The sequence below is a fragment of the Stegastes partitus genome, unplaced genomic scaffold (genome assembly GCF_000690725.1).
Source record: "Stegastes partitus isolate 25-593 unplaced genomic scaffold, Stegastes_partitus-1.0.2 Scaffold376, whole genome shotgun sequence".
NCBI lineage: Eukaryota > Metazoa > Chordata > Actinopteri > Pomacentridae > Stegastes > Stegastes partitus.
The window spans coordinates 92,589-113,002 of record NW_007578107.1 but is presented as its reverse complement, the minus strand read 5'-3'; the positions used below and the strand labels follow the sequence as shown (position 1 = coordinate 113,002).

General features: G+C 40.3%; 1 protein-coding gene across 1 annotated transcript in view; it reads right to left on the bottom strand.

The window, feature by feature from the left end:
- Window positions 1-6: 6 nt before the first annotated feature.
- Window positions 7-20,414, bottom strand: part of LOC103359488 (inactive phospholipase C-like protein 2) — a 110,016-nt gene continuing 89,608 nt past the window's right edge. Inside the window, exons 4-6 of the mRNA XM_008284850.1 lie at window positions 20,016-20,091; window positions 8,215-8,324; window positions 7-1,182 (exon numbers count right to left, since the gene is read on the bottom strand). Of these exons, the coding sequence (XP_008283072.1) occupies window positions 727-1,182; window positions 8,215-8,324; window positions 20,016-20,091 (642 nt within the window). The 3' untranslated portion in view covers window positions 7-726. The remainder of the gene's footprint in view (window positions 1,183-8,214; window positions 8,325-20,015; window positions 20,092-20,414) is intronic.

Genomic DNA, 20,414 nt, shown 5'->3' with positions numbered 1-20,414 from the left:
TGTCTTTTTTTTATATAAACTGAGGATCTCGCAAATCACAGAAGACAAACAAATTTTTAGAAAGCACTTTCTTGTTCGTGAAATATATTAGATAGATTATTACTTTTTAAAAAATGAACAGATTTACTGTTCAGATTGTGACACCTGGATGGGTGTAAAACTGATTTGTTTGCAGTTTTTGACAGAACTCAGATGTGTTTTTGAGCCCTGAAAATGTCATGTGTCTGTCTGCTGTGCTGATGAAGTGATGAGGCTCAGAGAAGATGGAAAAAGTCCAATAAAAAGTGAGAAATGTCCACTTCTGTGTCCTTCAAGGGCCTGTAGCTGTGAACATATTCATGGCATGAAGGTACAACTTTGCATGGCTTCATTAAATCTACTAAAGTTACTGCAGATGAAACATCAGGAGAGAGGATCTGATTGATTTGTCGTGGACGGACCCAGGAGAGAAGACTGAAGCGATGTAAACTTTCTGGCTCAGATGGACGATTATCTTCTAAATCCGATGCTGCTTAGAAATGTGTGACTGAAGTGTGACGTCTCTTTTCAAACTCGCGTCTCGCTTCTGACTCGCCGAACCTTCCTCGCCATCATCATCTCCCTGATTCTCTCCGCCACCTCCTCCAGCTCCTTTTCCTTTCCGTCCTGCTGTTTCTCTTCCTCCACGCCCTTCTGCTTTCCTGCCTCCGCCTTCGGGTCGGGTTCTCTGTGGGCACAGGCTGCGGGTCAGCAGGATCCCGCAGGATTGTCACTGACCAGCTCTTTGTCTTTCTCGGGGATGCTGTCGAGGTTTCCCGCCGCCCTCTGCTGGCTCTGGAACTGGAACTGCGGTATCGGGGGAGGCTGGGGGTACGCCGGCGGTTTGGCGAGAGTTTGCAGCAGAGGAAGGGGAGACGGCAGCTGGGGAAGGGGGTGGAGGTAAGCCTGAGGAGCGGTGTGGGTCTGGAGCTGGTACAGGACCGGAGGCTGCAGGTTGGGCTTGTTCTGAGGCGGCTGCTGCTGCGGGATCTGCGGCGGCGGCGGCTGGTGGTGGTGGTGGTGGTGGTGATGGTGAGGATGGTGCTGAAGCTGAGGAGACGCCGCTCCGTTCTTGCTGAGGCCACAGGACTGAGCTGCACAGTGGATCTGACGCAGAGTGTCCAGAGCTTCACTCTTGGCGTGTTTCAGCAGGTCGGCCTGGCCCTGAGAGGAGAGACAGAAAAACACATCAACATCAACATCAGAATCAGTTCACAGCTGGACTTTCAGATACATCTTTGTAGGGTTAAATCTTAGGTTCTAATGTTTTTCATTTATTTCAGACATGCCACGATGTTGTAAAGGCAAAAAAGAGAGAAAATGAATTGCACAAAATGTGGGGGGAAAAAAAGTCAGGTAAATCTCTAGAAATAAAAATAATGTCTTAATCTTTATTCTAGTTACATTGCAAAACAAATTATGTAAGAAAAAAAAATAAAAAATCTGGCAGCAAGAGTCCAAGAAGGAAATATTTTTTTTAAAAAAGAAAAGAAAAAAGCTACATACTGTAATGTTCAATCACTGAAAATAAAAACAAAAATCCTACATAAAAAAATAAATAATTAAATACAGCAAAACTGTGTAATTTTACGGTTCCATATTGTACAAAATAACATCTCAAATCTGTATTCTTCTTCTTCTTTTTTTACTTATAAACACAATAATAATCAAAATAATTATAAAGTTGCCAAAAATGACACAATTTACCGGAGCCAGAAACTTAAAACACTTTAAAAATGGCTGCATTTTTCACTTTTGAATTCTCGTTGAACTAATCATGTGTGATGTAGGGCTGCAAGGTGGAGCAGTGGTTAGCATCGTTGCCTCGCAGCTAGAAGGTCACCGGTTCGCGTCCCGGTTAGGACACCTGGGATCTTTCTGTGTGGAGTTTGCATGTTCTCCCTGTGCAGCGTGGGTTCTCTCCGGGTTCTCCGGCTTCCTCCCACACAGTCCAAGAACATGTTGAGGTTAATTGGTGATTCTAAATTGTCCGTAGGTGTGAATGTGAGTGTGCTTGGTTGTCTGTCTCTAAGTGTGGCCCTGTGATAGACTGGTGACCTGTCCAGGGTGTCCCCTGCCTTCACCCTGAGTCAGCTGGGATAGACTCCAGCCCCCCATGACCCTAGTGAGGATTAAGTGGTGTATAGATGATGGATGTGTAATGTTCAGCTCCATCTGGTAAATTAAGCTTAAAATCACAATATTTCATCAGAATCCTTTTATTCTACACCTCTTGTTTAAAAATTTCCCCAAAATAGTGAGTTTGCATAAACTCAATTCTGTAAAATAAGTTGACTTTAGTGCAACTATAAAGTGATGACTGACTCAGCTGAGACAAAACAGTCACGAAGCAAAAAGTCTGGAACTGTTTTGTCTCGACTGAGCTGTATGGGAAGAAATTAAGATGTCAGAATCTACGGTGTGTAAAGTTAACTCTTTCTTTTTGTGCTATTTTTCACACCTTGGAGCAATGCTGTACATGCTGAGTCCATTTTATTTTTCAATTCTAGATAAATTAACAATCAAAGAAATTCTACTTCTTTTTTTCCCCATTTTTATTTTTAAATTAGGATTTATGTCATACAGCACAGAAGACATTTCTGAGTTCTCTCTCCTTCGTCATGGTCGCTCTGTTTCCATAAGGGTGCAGGACTTTATGCTGCAGTGAAAAATGAGCCCACAGTGAGGAAAAATGTGAAACTTCTTGAGATTAAAGGGGTTAATTTACCATTTATCTGCATTAGAGAACACCATGAATTCTATGCCGCCCTTTTTTGACCTCATCTATTTGTAATAAGAAGTTTTTAACGTCAAACTGAGTGTCTAAATAACGATTAATTGCGGGAAAACTGTAAGGACTTTTTTTCCCTGAATGCATTAGCGCTCAGCGTACACAAGGGGGCAGTGTGAGGCCACTGAACGGAGGCCTCTGGTTGGCTGCCAGCTCTTTGTACTGCTGCTCTCAGCTGGCGAACAGTGCTGTCATATGGTGATAATATTATACTACGTTTCTGCTCTTTATTCAAACACCCCAGAGATGAATCCCGGCCATATGTGGAGGAAGTGGTCAGGGCAGGCGTCCTGAGCTGGGCCAGCCTGCCTCCTTAAGCTAGCTGTCGCTGCCATGTGGAAATGTGGTGGACTTCTCTCCTCGGGCGGTTATTTCTGTGTGCGAGGGGCGCTTATATTATTAGAACTGTCCAAAAGCCTGACCACAAGCCGCCTTACACTTGTACAATCTCTTTCCCTTCAGGCCTTGTCCACTCCCAACATCTGCTCGGATGAATCCACAGACTTCCACCTCCCTCGGCCGACCTGTGGAGCGCCGGCCTCAAGTGTCAAAGAATAAAGGCGCAGACGTATCGCAAGGTGTTGCCCAGGTGACGCTGAAGCTCTCTTTTACCTGAGTGAATCCAGCACGCAACACCAGGAGCATGAATAAGTCATATGTTGGGGGGAAAAAAATAAAGCTGAAAATTATGTAAGTCATGACTCACCAGGCATAAAATAAGACAGCGAGGAGCTTGTCCTGCGCTGCCAGTGCCAAATCACGACGGCACTTGTGTATGGATGCATTCAGGCCTACAGCTGGTCTAATGCTGTCCACGAGGGGGGGGCTGGACTGAGCGAGGCCTGCCACCAAATCCCACCACGATAGCCTCATTAAATTCTAGCCCAGTGCCGCCTCGTTCATTAGAAACGGCCCGTTTCTTTGAGAGATATAAAGAAAGAGAGGGAGGCTGCCTTGGCTGGGTGTTATTGTCAAGGTTGGACACATCGATAGAAAGTGGAGACAAGAAGACTGAGAGCACATTTTCTCCGACTGAACCGTAATTTATGGCTTCACAGTGAGCACACCTGAATGTCAAATGATTCAAAAGTGACAACTGCTGCACAGTCAGGACTATGTGTTCACTGTGGTGAGGTGCTGGAGGGGATGTGTTGCTCCACCTGGATGAAATACGAGGCGTGTCAGAAAAGTTCCAGGACTGGTGTCACAAAAGATGTATTTCAAACTACAAATTTTCCCCTTTAGATGACCAACCAGCACGTCTACAAAGAGATCCTGCAGGCGAGAGTTGTGTCAGGACGAGTCGTGGCTGCTTCACCATGACAACCTGCTCACGATGCCCTGAGCATCCCACAGTTCCTGGCTGAGAAGAACCTCGCCGTGCTGGAGCAACCTCCCTACTCACCCCACCTGGCTCCGTGGGATTGTTTCCTCTTCCCCAAGCTCAAGGGGGTCTTCAAGGGGACCCGTTTTGAAGAAGATGGCTGTGACTTCCAGGAGTGCATGGCGGCGTGAAGGCAGAGAAGGCTGGGAAGTGTGTTGGACTCCAGGGGAAAACTTGTAGTTTGGATTTGAAATGAAGCTTTTGTGATACCAGTCCTGGAACTTTTCTGACACACCTCACACTTCAGAAGATGCTCGATTTGATTCAAAGTTCAAGTTTATGGTTTTTTCCTCCCTTACCTACTCTTGTGTGATTTTGTCTTTTGGATGGTTCTCATGCTGGACTAGTCGTGTTCCGTAAACAGACTGGGAGTCATGTTGTCAGCCAGTATTTTGGTTGATCCATAGATAGTCATGGCTCATCTATAAACGTCATGAAGCCTTTGGCAGCCACATCTTAAGTGTCTGAGCTTCACAGAAACTCCATTAATAAAACACAGGAGGACGACCACTGCAGCTCTGATTCGTGGTACCGTGGCTCCTTCTAAACCTCCTGATTACTGCTGCAGCTCTAACTGGTTTCTAGTTGATCTTCCTGAAGCCTTTTCCATCTTTGGCGAATCACTAAACATTTTTGGTGATCATAGATGGTTTTAGAAACATGTTGGAATCCCAAGTAGACTCGGTTTAGCTGAGTTTCTGCTGTACTTTGAATGTAATGTTTGTTTTTTTATTTTTTTTTAGAGCAATTGTTCATCTTACAAGTAATACAAATACCGAGAGGTGATTCAAATCCAAGTCATTTGACATTTATGTGACGTTGCACGCTGCATACGGGTTCTTAATTGAACTACCACCAACACCAAACACGTCTATTTACTGCAGCTTTTGGAGCGACGCAGCATAAAAACCTGGAAAAGATTTGAAAAGAGGTCGGAGCCGCCTCACCACAATGGAAGCTACGACGGTGGAGAACAACAAGACGCATCTTTTTTTTTTTTTTGGATTCCTAAAAGCAATACGCTTGACATTTGCTTCAAAGCCTCCCTTTCTGTCTCCCTGCATTTGCTTTCCCTCTCGACAGAAAGGTACAAGCCGGTGACAGAAAATGGGCAAACACCCTCATCGGCGGTGACAGCTCTGGTCTGACTGTGGCTCTCTGAGCGAGGCTGCACGGGGAGTTGGGGAGGTTTTAAAGAGGACACGACTCTTCTTCATCCCCGCCTCGACCGGCGAGCTTCCACTTCCCGGCCTGCTGAGAGTCTGGAGGAGCTGACAGGTGAAATAAGCGAAGCGGCTGCCAGCTTTGGCAAAAACAGTCGCCAGGCTCTCACCAAATGCTGCGAGCGAAGGACGGGAGGTTGGACAAGACGCCTTTATGCTGAGAGCATGGACGAGATTAAAAATAAGAGGGGACGTGTGTGTGTGTTCTCAGGATGAGGAGGCCACCTGTTAAATACTACTGATTCTGGAGAGAGCAGCGGAGCCTAATTTAGATCATTCTGTCTGTTGCACAGCTTCCACTGCATTAGTTGGAGAGAAGCAGCCATTTGCAGCGACATAAAGGTCCATAATGTTCCTGTTTTAGGATAGAAATGGATGTGTCTTTACGTTTTTCAGCTCAAAATCATGCCAAGATGATTCATTTCACCCTGACTGTATAACTACTGGTTTTTTACACTGTAAAAAGTGAAGGTTTTTAGCTGCTTTTTACTGTTATTTTAAAGATTTTCATCAATTTTGTTCAGTTATACATGGCAACAAGTAAAATCACAGACAAAGGTAATAATTTACATGTTAATCCTTAAAAAAAGAAAAACAGGCCAAAAGTTGTAAATAAATTTTGATAAATAATTTGTTCTTTTGCCATGTTTGACTATAAAATCCCACAGATCTACTGTTTATCAAACAGCAGAAATATCACTATTCTGCTGATATCTGCATTTACTTATAAAAGAAAATGTGTGTATTGAATATTATAAAATGAATGATGAATGTTTCTATAAATGGTCATTTGCTCTTTTACAATTTACTGTACAATTATGAAGTTTATTGTATTTACATCAGAAAAATAGAATTATTTTAAAGATACAGTTGTGACTCGATAATCCGACCCTTAACAATCCAAAACGTTGCTATCCGACAGGTTTTTAGGAAAAAACGAACGGAACCCATTAAAAACAGCCTTAACATATCGACAGCCTTGGATACCGACTCCGACATGACGCCGCCACCGATGGTAGAAACAGAACTGTGACCACTAACTAAACTAGCATCGGCAGCCAAGTACTGCCTGTGTGTTCCAGACACTTCCACCCTGTCGGAGCGCTCTCCGGAGGTGGAAGTGTCCCCCGACCACACAGAATATTCTGATATTCATCATTAATTAGGCCTGAATATCCAGAGACCAGAAAGTGCTATTGGGACCATCCCTACTAGTTATTATAACACCAATGAACAATAAATATTAACAACTAATGAGCCTTCAAGCATCAAGCCCTCCTCGTATTTGGACCTCCGTCTTGACAATCCGACATAAAAGAAGGTTTTACATTTAGTGTCCGATTATCGAGTCACGACTGTATTTTCCATGATTCGAAGGAAACTTGTGTACATTGAGGACTGAAATAAAGTAACTATTTATAGAACTGTTATTTTACAGATGTTTCCTGTTTTGTTCCTGTTTTCTGATAACAACTAGTAAAATCACAGAAAAAAAAAATTCCACGTTAACCCTAAAAATAGGTAATGAAAAATAAAAAAACTAAATCTGCTCCTTTGTATTTATTTATTGCTGTTTCGCATCATTTTAGTTGAATCATTTCGGGTTTTCCGACTTTCACGCATCTACTGCTGGGAAGATAAAACACCAAACTGAGTAAAAATTGTGAAATTTTTCTTGATTAATCAATTATATGCTTGCTCTGTAAAATGCCAGAAACCAACACAACCCAAAGATATTCAGTTTGCTGCCACAAAAAAATAAAAGAAGCTAGAAAAATATTAACATTTAAGAACCTGCAATCAGAAAATGTAAACTTTTTCTCTCCTTAAAAAAATGACTCAAACTGAATTATCGATTATCAGAATTGCTGGCAAATAACTTATGTGTACAATTCTTTTTTTTTTAAATTTACTGATGTTTAACAGATTTTCCTTGTTTTGTTAAATGACATATAAACTAATAATTGATTACTGTGAAACAAAAACAGGCCAAAACTGTAAATTTCTACATTAAAAATCTTAGTTTTAATAAAATACATTTATTTTTTATTTGTTTTGACAAGCACGACAGTAAAATGCCTCTCTTTTACTGTATTTAAATCTGTGAAAAACATAATTATTTTGCAATTTTTTCAATTTTTTCTGTTGTTTCAGGCTCATAACTCCGACTGATGTGAACTTGTGAGTTTACTTCGGGGACCGTAAGCGTCTGGATGATCGTTTCCTGCTGCTCAGATTAAACTCCACGACGTCTTAAAGCAGCTCTCTGGGCTAATTGTATTTCCCTCCTCTCTAATCCATAAATCCCTTAATTAATTACTGTTGATTCCAGTTTGATGTAGTTGCTCGTTGTAAGTATCTGGACGGGACACGACGGGACCGGCTCACACTGGCTCGTACGAACGGTAACAGTGAAAACCCACCACATGCGGCTCCGGCTGCACAGAGGAACCGACTGCAGACGGATATTTTTATCCCATCACCCTGAAATCATTTATTATTGAGTGAAGACGCTCCTTTGGCTGAGCTTTTCTGCTTCAGTGTCAGGATGTTTGATTTCCTGATTCGGTTTCGCCTTTTCATGTCTGACTGACACAAACTGGTGAAAATTAGAGCTACAGCTGAATATTACTGCTGATGATTGATTAATCCGTCTAATTGGTGTTTTAAATGAGCTGATTAATAGTGAAGAATGCAGCTCAGTGTTCCCTAAATGTGTTCGACATCTTAAGATTAGTTTTGGGGCATTATGTTTTTACAGTGTACAGCAGTGTTTCTGTGTTGGAACCTCCTCCCACCTTCAGGACGGTGATGTTCCAGGCGTAGCTCTCCATGGCCTTCTGAAGCTTCCGACCTTTCAGACCCTCCTTCGCCCCGATGCGATGCAGGTCCTCGTGGAAGTCCAGACCTGGAAGCAGACGGATGAATTATTAATAAAAACGCACAGTATCAGTGGTTATGTTCTGCTCATTGGGGTCTTGTGAGTGTTTAATGAAAAATATCTGTTAATAAATGCTGTAAAAATATAAATACAGGTTATCAGTGTATATAGATATTATACACTGCTGAAAAAAAAACACATTCAATCAACATGTTTTTACTGGAAGTACCCATGTAATTATTCAAAATATCTCTCATTTACCAAACAAATTTAAAAAAAAATAAAAATCATAAAATTATACAATTACAGAACTAATACTGTCAGTAAATGTATTTAATTTTAGAAATATATTTACAGTATAAAACTTGAATTTAACAGTTTTTTCATTAAACAAAATGGAAATATTTATGTAAAAATTCAATTACAAAAATTGTAAAATTTGTCAATGTATCTGAACAGTCAAAAAATAAATAAAAATAAATAATATTATTTCACAGTTACTCATTTTTTATGTTTTGTAACATCAGACATGGAAATTCACATTCTGTTTTTCTTTTTTGATAATTTAGTATTTTCCAAAAATTATGGAAAGAATCTGTTCAAACATTTTTCTTGTGAATACTTTTTGTAATTATGGCTTATTTGTAATAATGTCTCCTATAACAAACAATTCATGTGGAATTACAGAACCAACGCCGTCACTGAATGTATCAAATATTAAACATATGCTTACAGGAATAAACTTGAATTTATTGCACGATATATTGAAATTATGACAGATTTGTGAATTTATTGTAGCAGATAAAACATTTTAAGTTTCTTTAAAATGCATGTCTGTTTGTGTTTACACTGTAAAACAAAAACAACAACGAAAAAGAAAAAAATTCCAGCAGCTGAGGCACCAAAAATTTCTGTAAAATAACCCTAAATACTTCGTAAAATGCTTCTTTCTTTTTTTTTTTTCTTCTAAAACTTCTACTTTAACTACACTAGAGGAATTACTGATAAAACAAAGAGCAAAAAAAAAGTTCAGATTTGACGGTGTCCTCGCCGTTCCCTCTTGTTGTCACACTGATTCTGCAGAATCAACATCACAGCTGCTTCTGTGGACAAAACCGAGGCTGTACGATGCAGGCGGACGTCTAATTAATCTATCAGGCTTCATTTAGCCTCAGCAGACCAGAACTAATCCCTCTGAGCTTTAAGAACAAACTCCTCCTAAAGCCGTAAGTCTCAGCAGGTCTGTCGGTCTGTCCGGCGCCGCTGACCCGACGCTTCCATTTACTGCGTCGACGAAACAAAACACGACTCAGAAAAACCCCATCGTGTCGTTGTCTCAGCTCTGTTCAGGAACAAGCAGAAGCTCGAGTGTGGTCAAGAAAAGTCTTGAATTAAACCTGAACTTGTAAGAGACCAGAGAATTCAGCTCGGCCCAGTGACTGGCTTCATGTTGGTTGAAAAACTGAATCCTAAGTGACGTTTCCAGCTGCACAGAGACTTTATGTTGGTGTGATGTTGCTCATGGAGTTCATCATTGATGCATGAAAACGTACACATATGGAGCTCCCAGTGCAAAGAAGAAAACTTAGATAACAACACAACACGTCATCTTGTGCTACATTTGGTAAAGAAGCACATTGTATGACCAAACTGTGGGCTAAGTTAAGTACAGAAAATAGATGCTGTGGCCTTCAGTGTTGCTCCTCTTGAACCATTTCCTTAATGAGCTTGTTTGCTGCTCTTAAATCTTCGGGGTGTGTGCTGTTCAATAGGCCAGACAGCATCTCGGATTTCTCCTCATCCTCGCCTCGCAAAATACCCACAACCACTTTGAACCATTTGAATCCCATGAAGGGTTATTTTTGGACCTTTTTGCTGCTTTTTCTTCATTTCTTTCCTTTTTTTAAATATTTATTTAACCTGCCATTTGGAGATGATAATGCTCTATTTCAACTTCTAGTGCACATGTCCATTTGTAAATATACCCCGTGTCGTAAATACCATAGTTTATATATATGTACACATATATATAAATACAGTCGTCCTCATATGTATTCATACCCTCCCATTAAAGAAGGAATAAAACAGCTGAAATAAGTTGGAATTGACAAAAGCAATAATAAATGAAAATGTAATGAAAATCATGACATTATGAAAAAAAATATGAAAAAAAAAACAAGCATGATGGGATCCGTAAACTAATATTTTGTTGAACAACCCTTTAAGGCAATAATTTCAATCAAGTGTTTTCTGACACTTTTTTTTTTTAAAATTATTCTTTTCAACCACATTTCAAAAGCAATGTCTTATTTCACTAAATTATAATTTAGTAAATTTTTATTTCTTATTACTTTTTTCAAATTTTATTTATTTCATTTTATTTTTGTTTTAACAATATATCTGTACTTTATACTCTGCACTATTGCACTTCTGGTTAGATGCTAACTGCTAACGTCGTTGCTTCGTACTTGTACACGTGTAACGACAATAAAGTTGAATCGAATCTGAATCTAATCTAATAAATCTCTTTTTCCAAACTGACCAGGTCAAAAAAGGGCAGCACACAACTGATGGTGATGCAAATAGAAACACAAGAAGGGCTTTCACATTTTTCCCCAATGTTGGTTCATTTTTCACTGCAACATAAAGTCCTGCAGCTTTATGGAAACAGAACAACCATGAAGAAGGAGAAAGAAATGTCTTCACTGCAGCACGGCAAAGTTAAAACGACACAAATAACTTAATAAAATGTTGAATTTCTTTGATAATCTGTTTTACAACAAGAGAAACCAAAAAAAAAAGCCTTGACTCAGCATGTACGACCTGCTGGTGATCCCAATAGTGGACTAAAATAAAGATTTAGCAAAAAAAAGTCTCTGAATTTCTTCTAATGTGACAGTAGGTTGCAGTTTAGTCACTAAAGGCTTTCATTTTTAAATAAAACACGTATAATAAAGTGATTTTTATGACATTTTTGGCTTAAATTTGGTTAGCTTCCTTCTCAATCCTGCAGCTGACACATGAGAACTGTTGGGAAGTTAAACAATCCTTCCTGTCGTTCCAGCTTCTAGCTCTGATAAATAGCTTAAATGTGCTGATTTTTTTTAAATACCAACATGCCTCTCAAACCACCCGGCAGATTTTTTGGGGTTCACAGTGTCAACGCTCCAAACGGTTCGTGTTTCCCAGCCTGGAAGTGGCGCTAACGGGGATTAGAGCTGATTCGATCTTGTAAATCTGTTGCAGTTAATGATGCCGGTGCAGTTTTTTTGTTTTTTTTTTGCGATGGCAAGTAACGCAAGGGAAGCTGAATAAGAGATGAAATTAGCTGCGGGCGGCTCGTCGCACTACAGCCTCTTCAAGCATTTAATTTCGCAATTATTAAACTTTCTCTTCCCCTAACAGCCGCACAGTTGCTGCTCCTTAGTGTCACTTAAACGGTGTGAAATCTGAGCTAATAAACAAAATGTGGCCCCGTGGCACAGTGCGAACACACAGGGTCTTGTGTTCTGCTGCTCTGATGGAAACAGAGAAGAAGAAGAAGAGAGGGGGTTGTATCTCTGAACAGAAACACACAAATGTAGGCGAAAACACACCTCGGTGAAGGTTTACTGCATCCACCACAGAGGGGTTTTGCCCTTGTAATGAGTGCTGCAGCAGCACCTCTTTTTCCTGCACAGGAAAAAAAAAAAAAACAGCTACAGGCTGGAGGCTGAGCGAGAGAGAAGGTAAGTAAATAATAAAATCAAACAGAATCTCCGAGATGAAAAGAAATGATGAAAACAATGACGGGGAAAGGCGGCGAGTGTTTCATTAATTTATCTCCATTCATACTCGGGCGTGTGTGTGTGTGTGTGTGTGTGTGTCATCGCTGCAAACACAAGACGGGATTTTCCAGCTGCAGACGAGCTGGGAAACAATGACTGTACAAAACCAAAGGAAGACACGTATCGGTTGGATTTTCACGGTAATGGAATCTACACAGAGTCGCCCGAAGCCATCTCAGCGCAGTGGATGGCGAGATGGAGGGAGTGTTTGCATGGATGGAGGCATCAATAAATCAGCAGAGGGAGGCAGTAGGTCCTAAACACATACAGTGAGCTCGCACCTGTTCCTGCTTTAACATGGCAGGATGCTGAGCTAAATTCAGACCTGACAGACCTCGAGATGCTGAGAAATACGCCAGGCTGCCGTACAAATGGCTTGATTATTCGAAATATCTGAGCTACAGAGTTTGTTCCGCTAGAATCTAAAAAACGAAACTCAGAGGAGCTGCTGGAGTCGATTCAGCTGCATTTGAATGGTTCCAAATGGCATCATCTCTCAATAACTACATTCATTCTAAGGGAAACAGTCTAGCATTTTATCATATGAAGAAATGTTTTACAAAAATGATTTCAAAAATTCAGGCCCCAACAATATAAACTGAACTAAATGGAGTCCACCTGTGATTTCCAATCAGTCCAACTGTATGAACATGGCTATAAAATGACCTGAATATGTAGTAAATGCATAGTCCTGACAGTGAAGCACTCCACATGTAAAAGACCTGCCAGAGGAACTCGATTGTGAGACGTCATAAAGACGGAAAAAGATCCAGAAAGGTTAAAATCAGTAGAAACACAGCTGAAGCAGTAATAAGGAGCTATAGAAGGAGCCATAGTACCTGGTTGTCTTCCTAAAATGACTCCACGGACAGTGAAATACTTTCACAATGTAGGTCGGAAAAATAGACGGCAGCTGCTATAGACCTGGCACAGGGGTTATCAGCGGAAATCAAGAGACAGTGCTTCAGAACATCAAAGAAAAACACTTGACATGAAAAATGGAATTTTACTAAACAGGCCTGATGGATGTTGGGAGAACATTCTTTGGTCACATGATACATTTGTTGGGCTCAGATGGTGTGAACCTGGTCAGGACGATGCATTCACTGTGGTTGTCCTGACCAGGTTCACACTAAACATGCTGGAGTTATAGTGAATAACAGACCAGTTTTGTGTCTTTTCGTTGTCATCTGTCTGTTAACTTGTGTTGTGGTCCCTACTTTATGTGTCCTTCTGGTCCTTCTGTGTCTCTTTGTGGTTGTTGTGGGTCTCTTTGTGGTCATTTCTTATTTCTGTGGTTGCTTTGTGTCTCTTTGTGGTCACTTTGTGTATCTTTGAGGTTGTTGTGGGTCTCTTTGTGGTCATTTTGTGTATCTTTGAGGTTGATTTGGGTCTCTTTGTGGTCATTTTGTGTATCTTTGAGGTTGATTTGGGTCTCTTTGTGGTCATTTTGTGTATCTTTGAGGTTGATTTGGGTCTCTTCGTGGTGATTTTGTGTATATTTGAGACCGACTTGGGTCTCTTTGTGGTCATTTTGTGTAACTTTGAGGTTGTTGTGGCTCTTTGTGGTCATTTTGCGTATCTTTAAGGCTGATTTGTGGCTCTTTGTGGTCATTTTGTATCTCTTCATAGTTGTCTCCATGTTCATCCGTCTGTCCTTGTGGTTGTGTTTGAATGCACAGTCCTGACAGTGAAGCTCGGAGGTGGGAGTGTGATGATATGGGGCTGCACGGGAGCAAACGGTGTTGGAGAGATGACATTTATAGACGAATGTCCGCGGATAAACAAAACTACTCGTTAACAAGAAGGCTGAAGAAGAGGAAGGCCTGCACCACGTTCACGCTGAAACAAATCCTCACCGAAGAGAAAACCCTTGTGGAAGCTGCTGAGGCGAGCTTAGAGAAGGAGTGGGAGTGGAGCGCTCCGCACACTGATTAGATATACGAGTGCAGCCACATCAGCCAGCGTACACAGTGTACACAAAAAACACAGCGGGAGCATCTGGAGGTGGTCGACTGTGCATCCCAGCTGTTTTCCCGGTTCCCCCATTAGCGATGTGTGTGATGGCGAGCCATCGATAGCGCCTGGGGGGTAGGAGGGGGGAGTCATCCAGCACCTCTCTCCATCCTCATCAACACGTCAGCTCCACTGGCCAAATTAAACTGATTAGCTGCAATAATGACTGGACATAAACTGAACACAGGAAGGAGAAGAGGAGGCGGGTGAGAGCCATAGCAACCCTGTGTGCCAGTCATTTCAGGAGTTCGGTTTGTGTCGCTCATTTCAGGACGGAGCAGCGGTTGTAATTATGCGTTTAAAAGAAAAGGACGGCACTATTGCTGCTGCTGCTCCTGTGTTAAATCATATTGTTGCTACGGCTGTGGACAGAAGAAAGCCCTGTGCAGCTCTTCTTGTTCATCTCTCGTTTGATGCAGTCGCTTCGCTTTTGACACTCTGAACCTGAAAACCAGCAAGTTTGAAAGGCGTGCTATTTCTTTTTCAGAAAATCACCAAAATTACACCATTTATCAGAGTCAGAGTGTGATATTCAACTTTCCAAGAGCCCTCAAACTTATTGTGCTGTTCAGTCAGGATAATGAAGAAAATCGTAGAATTATGATATCTCTTCTTCACTTGAAAAATTGATAGAAATGAATCCTTTACTCTAGCCGGATTTTGTAAAAAGTTGAAAAATTCTGTGTTTCTTGACACAATCGTTGAGCCAATAGTGACTCAGATGTGACCAACAGTCACATGACAAAAAATGAGGGACTTTTTTGATTGAACTGCAGGCGGTGTTTCCACAGAGTCGTGTGGAGACAAGAATACAAACAAATTAAACATGGAAGTGGTAAAATATCTATATTATGTAGAGATTCCATATGTTTTCCATTGTTGGCAACACCTGTGTGCACTTGGGAAAATGTTGGACGTGTTGATTAAATTTTTAAAAAAAGTTTTTGGTAAAATAAGTAATCAAAGAAAGTCAGCTTTTGAATTTATTTTGTTCTGATTTCTGTCATTCTCACCGTGTCATACTGTACAGAAGAGATTTCTGATTTCTCTCTCCTACTTCATGGTTGTTGTGTTTCCATAGAGGTGCAGGACTTTAGATTGCAGTGAAAATTTAATTGGAAAGTGAGTCACAGTTGCACCGAAAAGTGCAGATTTATTTATTTTTTGGGGTTGTGCTTTTACATAATTAGGGTAAAACATAAATCATAAAGAAAATATAAAAGTTTTTTGCTATTAAGAATATTTTATTTTTATATTTAGCTGAGTTAGTTGTTGCTTTTGATTTGTGCTCAGGAGGACGGAATGATTTCTTTTTTTTACACAATCTAGTTCGTACAAAAATCATCATTTATTTTGGTAAACTGTTTTGAATGAGACTTGTATGTGGATAAATTATCACGATTTGAAGCTCAGATTTGTTTCAAGGACTGCTGGAAAATGTAAAAATCCGACATTTATTTTTGTTTTTTTCTGGCTCTGATAAATGAAAATGTTTTAAATATAACACGCATTTCAAATTCACTGGTGGGTTTTTCGGCCTTTGAGAGTAACATAAAGATTGAATGAATGAATGAATGAATGAATGAATGAATTATGGATTTCTCTGAGCAGATCTCACTTTTAATGGCTGTCAGGTCCGATCACAGGCCTCGAATGAAGCTTAGACGAGGCGAACACACTCCTTCATCCGATGCTGACGGCCCGTCCTCTAGTGGCTCCTTATTCTGCTGCACACACAGCCATTATGCCAGAATTATACCTTTGGCCTCTGGATCGATCAAAGGAGCAAAACCTTCAGTTCAATCCAGCGTCCTGCCTGATCCTGCGTCTGTGTTGAGGCCGTTGCCACCGTCGGTAATCACGCGGCTATGGGATGGCGTCTGGAGGATGCACTCAGTCAATCTATCAAGATGAAGTCGAGCTTTCTCAGCCGTCACAAGGACGCTGTGGTTTTATTTTCTGTTCTCTAAAGGATACGGAACGACTGTAATGAGCCGAAGCCAAATAAAACACTAAAACTGGGAGAAAGCCTTATATAGCATTTCATTAGATGTGTGATTGCAAAATGAAATTGAAGCAGCTTATCTCAGCTGCTCTGTTTGTCACACATTCAGCATCATCAAGGTCAAGAACATTTTAGAGCGGTTTCACGACGAATTGTTCTCCAGCAGCTCAGCATTTTTCTGAAAAAAACCTGACAGCTAGCTTATACATAAAAAAAAAAAAAGGCTCAAAGTGGTTTTATTTTTGCCAATTCAGTATCTAGTGTGAAACATAAATGATTTAGGAGGACTGACTCTTTGTTTGTGGTGCAGAGCAAAGTCACCGTCATGTTTAGTTTTTATGTGAACATTTAATATTTTACATGAAAACAAAAGTTATCTGTGAAAAAATCTGCAATGACTACGTAGACTGTAAAACTAAATAAATAAAAAATAACTATTGGTAAAAAATGGTAAAAGTCTGGCAGCAAAAGTGCCAGAAAAAAATACTTTTAAAAAAGAAGCAAAAGAATCAAACAAACAAGAAAAAACAGTGCAATGCTGTAATGATGAAAAAGTGTTAAAATAGCAAAAATAATGATGAATATTGTTTTAATATTTTTTAGTTGGTTTGAATACAGTAAAAAGCTGCAACTTTATGGTCAAGAACTGCTAAAGAACTACAATTTGTAAAAGGAAACATTTTTTATGTTGACATTATTTACATTTTTTTCTTATAGTCAGCAATAAAATAATACATTTTTGAATTTTTTTAAACGAACTATCTGTAATTTAACTGTATTAACAGTTAAATTATTATATGTCAAATATTAAGTTTTGTAGTTTTAAATAAAACATATTTTTTAAATGTACCGTTTTCAGTCACCATTTGTAAAAAATACAGATATTTAATGTAAACTTTTTTTGTCACTTCGGCCTTTTCTTTCTTTTTTTGACAGTTAAAATGTAAATTAGTTATTATCAGATTACTGGTTATTATCTGTAATTTAACAAACCAGGGTACATCTGTAAAATAACAGTTTACATTTTTTCAATCTTAATGCATCTCTCTCTTTTTTAACATCTGTTTAATAATCATATTTTTGCTGATTTGGATACAGTTAATAATGTATTTTTGGGGTCAAACGTTGTAAGAGAACGGATTACCATATATTAGATTTGTGATGAGGACATTATTGATAGTTTTGGCCTCTTTTCTAACAGCTAACATGCAAATAATGACTTATTTCTGTGATTAAACTAAATTTTATCAGTAATTTAAGAAAACTGGGAAAAAAAACATTGTTCAATAAAAGAAGAAGTTTGATTTTTTACAGTGTAGTCAGTGTAAGAGTATATTTATCAATGTGGGAAGCTGAATTGAAGCTCCATGTTAAGTTTGGTGGAACCACATTTCCTTGGTGAATTAAGTGACTCAACAACACTAGGAGGCGCCATTTACCACTAAAGCCTTCATCATACACCCACAGTCAAATAAAAACCTTTCCAACTTTCAGTTTTCAAGTGTTAAAGTCCCTGTGTTAGAAAAGTGTTCCTGCCACAGACTGAATCGTGTCTAGATGACGATCCTTCATTAAACACACTCAGCTACTGTAAATAAAACACCAGCTGACTCTGAGGGGGTCAGGTGGGAGGCTCTGATTGATTTTTCATGCAGCGACCCGCTGATATCTGCAGGCGTAGACAGACTTGACATGGAAGTGATGTGAGGATGGTTTGGGAGGTGTTACGTCTGGCTGCAGCTGAGGCTCTTCAGTGCTGTCGCTCTGCATCATTCTGTCTTTCTTTACACACACGTGAATACCAAACAACTCCAAACACAGGAGCCTCGATGTTGTTGGAAGGATCGCACGATCATTCTTCGGGAAGAGGCTTCAACTTGTTGCTTTCGAAGCCCCTTTAGGATTAATTCCAGACAAGCTAGACAGCAAACAAAGCTGCAGCAAAACCCCTGACGGCAGCAGTGAGTGAAGCCTCAGCCTCCGGTGCCCAGCGACTCTCACCGCGGAGAGAGCAGCTGTGTTGGGTTTAAGCTCTGCCTTTGAAGCCGCCTCCAGCTCTGTGATCGAAGCCCCGGAGTTCAACCTGCACCCCTGGGTGACTGCACAGCACGAGTATTAGCTGGGCTTGTTGTTGTGGAGGCAGCGAAAGAGCTCTTTGCTCCATTTTTGCTCTCTGTGGGCTCTTTTTTCACTGCAATACAAAATCCTGCACCTCTATGGAAACAGAACAACCATGTAGATCACGGATCATTAAAAACAGGGGGATTTATTCAAATTTGACAAAAAAAGATTGGATTCAACACGTTCAACATGTTTCGAAGTGTTCACAAACACATGGTGACTCCACATACTATAGATATTTAACTATTTCCATGTTTGCAGCATCTTCAGTCGTCTTCAAATGTATTCATAGCCTCCCATTAAAGACAGAAAGTCACTGAAATAAGCTGAAATCGACAAAAGTAGTAATAAATAAAAATGTAATGAAAATCACGACATTGCTTTTGAATTGTGGTTCAACAGAAATATGAAAAAAAAACAAGCATGATGGGACCCGTAAACTAATATTTTGTTGAGCCAATCACTGCAATTGAGTGTTTTCTGACACATTTGTTGTTTTTTAAAAATTATTCTTTTTCAACCACAATTCAAAAGCAACATCTTATTTCAATACATTATAATTTTGCAAATTTTTATTTATTATTACTTTTTTCAATTTCTACTTATTTAAGTGACGATTGTGAATTTTGCCCCTTTTTTTTAAATGAAAGGGTATGAATACATTTGAGGACTGTATAAAATTTTTCACTCTTTCCTGCACCTCAGCTGTAGAAGATGTTTCACCGTGCTGAATGTATCTTCCAACAACTTGCTCTTCTGTGTACCGTTTCTGAGCCACGCTGCATTTATTTTATTGATCCAGTATGTTCTTAGTCTAAAATCGTCCAAAGCCAACAAGGTCAAAATCTGTAGGCTTCACATTCGCCTCAGTTGGATCTCCAGCTCTCCGATGTGAGGTACCAACATGCAAAATCGTATTCAAACTCTGACCTCCTGCTGGAGCAGCTCTCCAGCAGAGACTCTGCTGCTGAACAGAAGCAAATGAGGGAGTTTCAGCGCTGAATGCAAACGAGGCGGAGGGAAGACGAGCGGCGGCGGCGTTGCTTTATTCGAAGCCATTTCTCTCCTAATGATCTTATTATGGTTAATTTGGTCCTCCCTCCTGAAAGCCTGAACCTCTTAAAAAACACGGCGAAAACACAAAATGCTTCTTTAATTCCATCCGTGTTGTCGTTCCTCCTCCCTCCCGCTCAAACCTTTTCATTTCCCTTCCTCCTCCCAAAGGATGTTTATGCTCTCTGGCCTCTTTTCTCCCGCATCCTTTTGTCTGAGCGGCGGCTGATTGTTTTCACCTGCCCACTGACATGATAACTACTCTGCTCTGACTCACTGATGTTGATGGAGATGCTGCAGGAGAGGATACTCGCTTCTGTTAGGCTGAAGGACACGTAATGTGTTTAAAAAGGGCTGCGGATTTGTACATCTCGTGATTCATCTGGACCTTAAAAACGAAGGCGAAGATGCACTAAAAAGCATTCGGCTCCTCGAGTACATTTATTCTGCTTTCTTACGGGCGTATTTTTAAAGAAATATGCCAGTAAGTGAGGTAATTTGATTCATGTCACAGCAGCGGAGAGATCCTCGCCGAGCTGTTTGTGTTTTTCAAGTGTCAGGAAATGAGAGAATCTACACAGGAAAGATTTTTTTTTTCTCTGTAGCTTTCAGAAAACACAAAATAACATCACGGTAAGCAAAGCATATTATAGCAAAGGACAGAAAGGGCTTCCTGCATCCCATAATTAGACATACCTGCCCGTTGTGCTTGTGTGAGCTTGGAGTAGACCACATCAGCTGACTCGATCAGTGTTCTGCTGGTTTGGATCATCTGAAAGACAAAGAGGACATCAAGTTAATTTGCAGTTTGTCTCAATGTCATGCAGAGGTCTCCTCAACGAGTCCAGCTACACACAGTGGGCCTCGCTACTGTAGCGCACAGCAGACCTGAGTACGATTTCACCTAAATGTCAAATGATTAGAAATCATATTACCTTACAGTAACTGTATCAGTTGTAAATCAAACAGTAGGGGATGAGGGAACTGCGCTTATCCCATCCATCTATTATCTATACACCGCTTAATCCGCACTCGGGTCGCGGGGAGCTGGAGTCTATCCCAGCTGGGGACACCCTGGACAGGTCACCAGTCTAT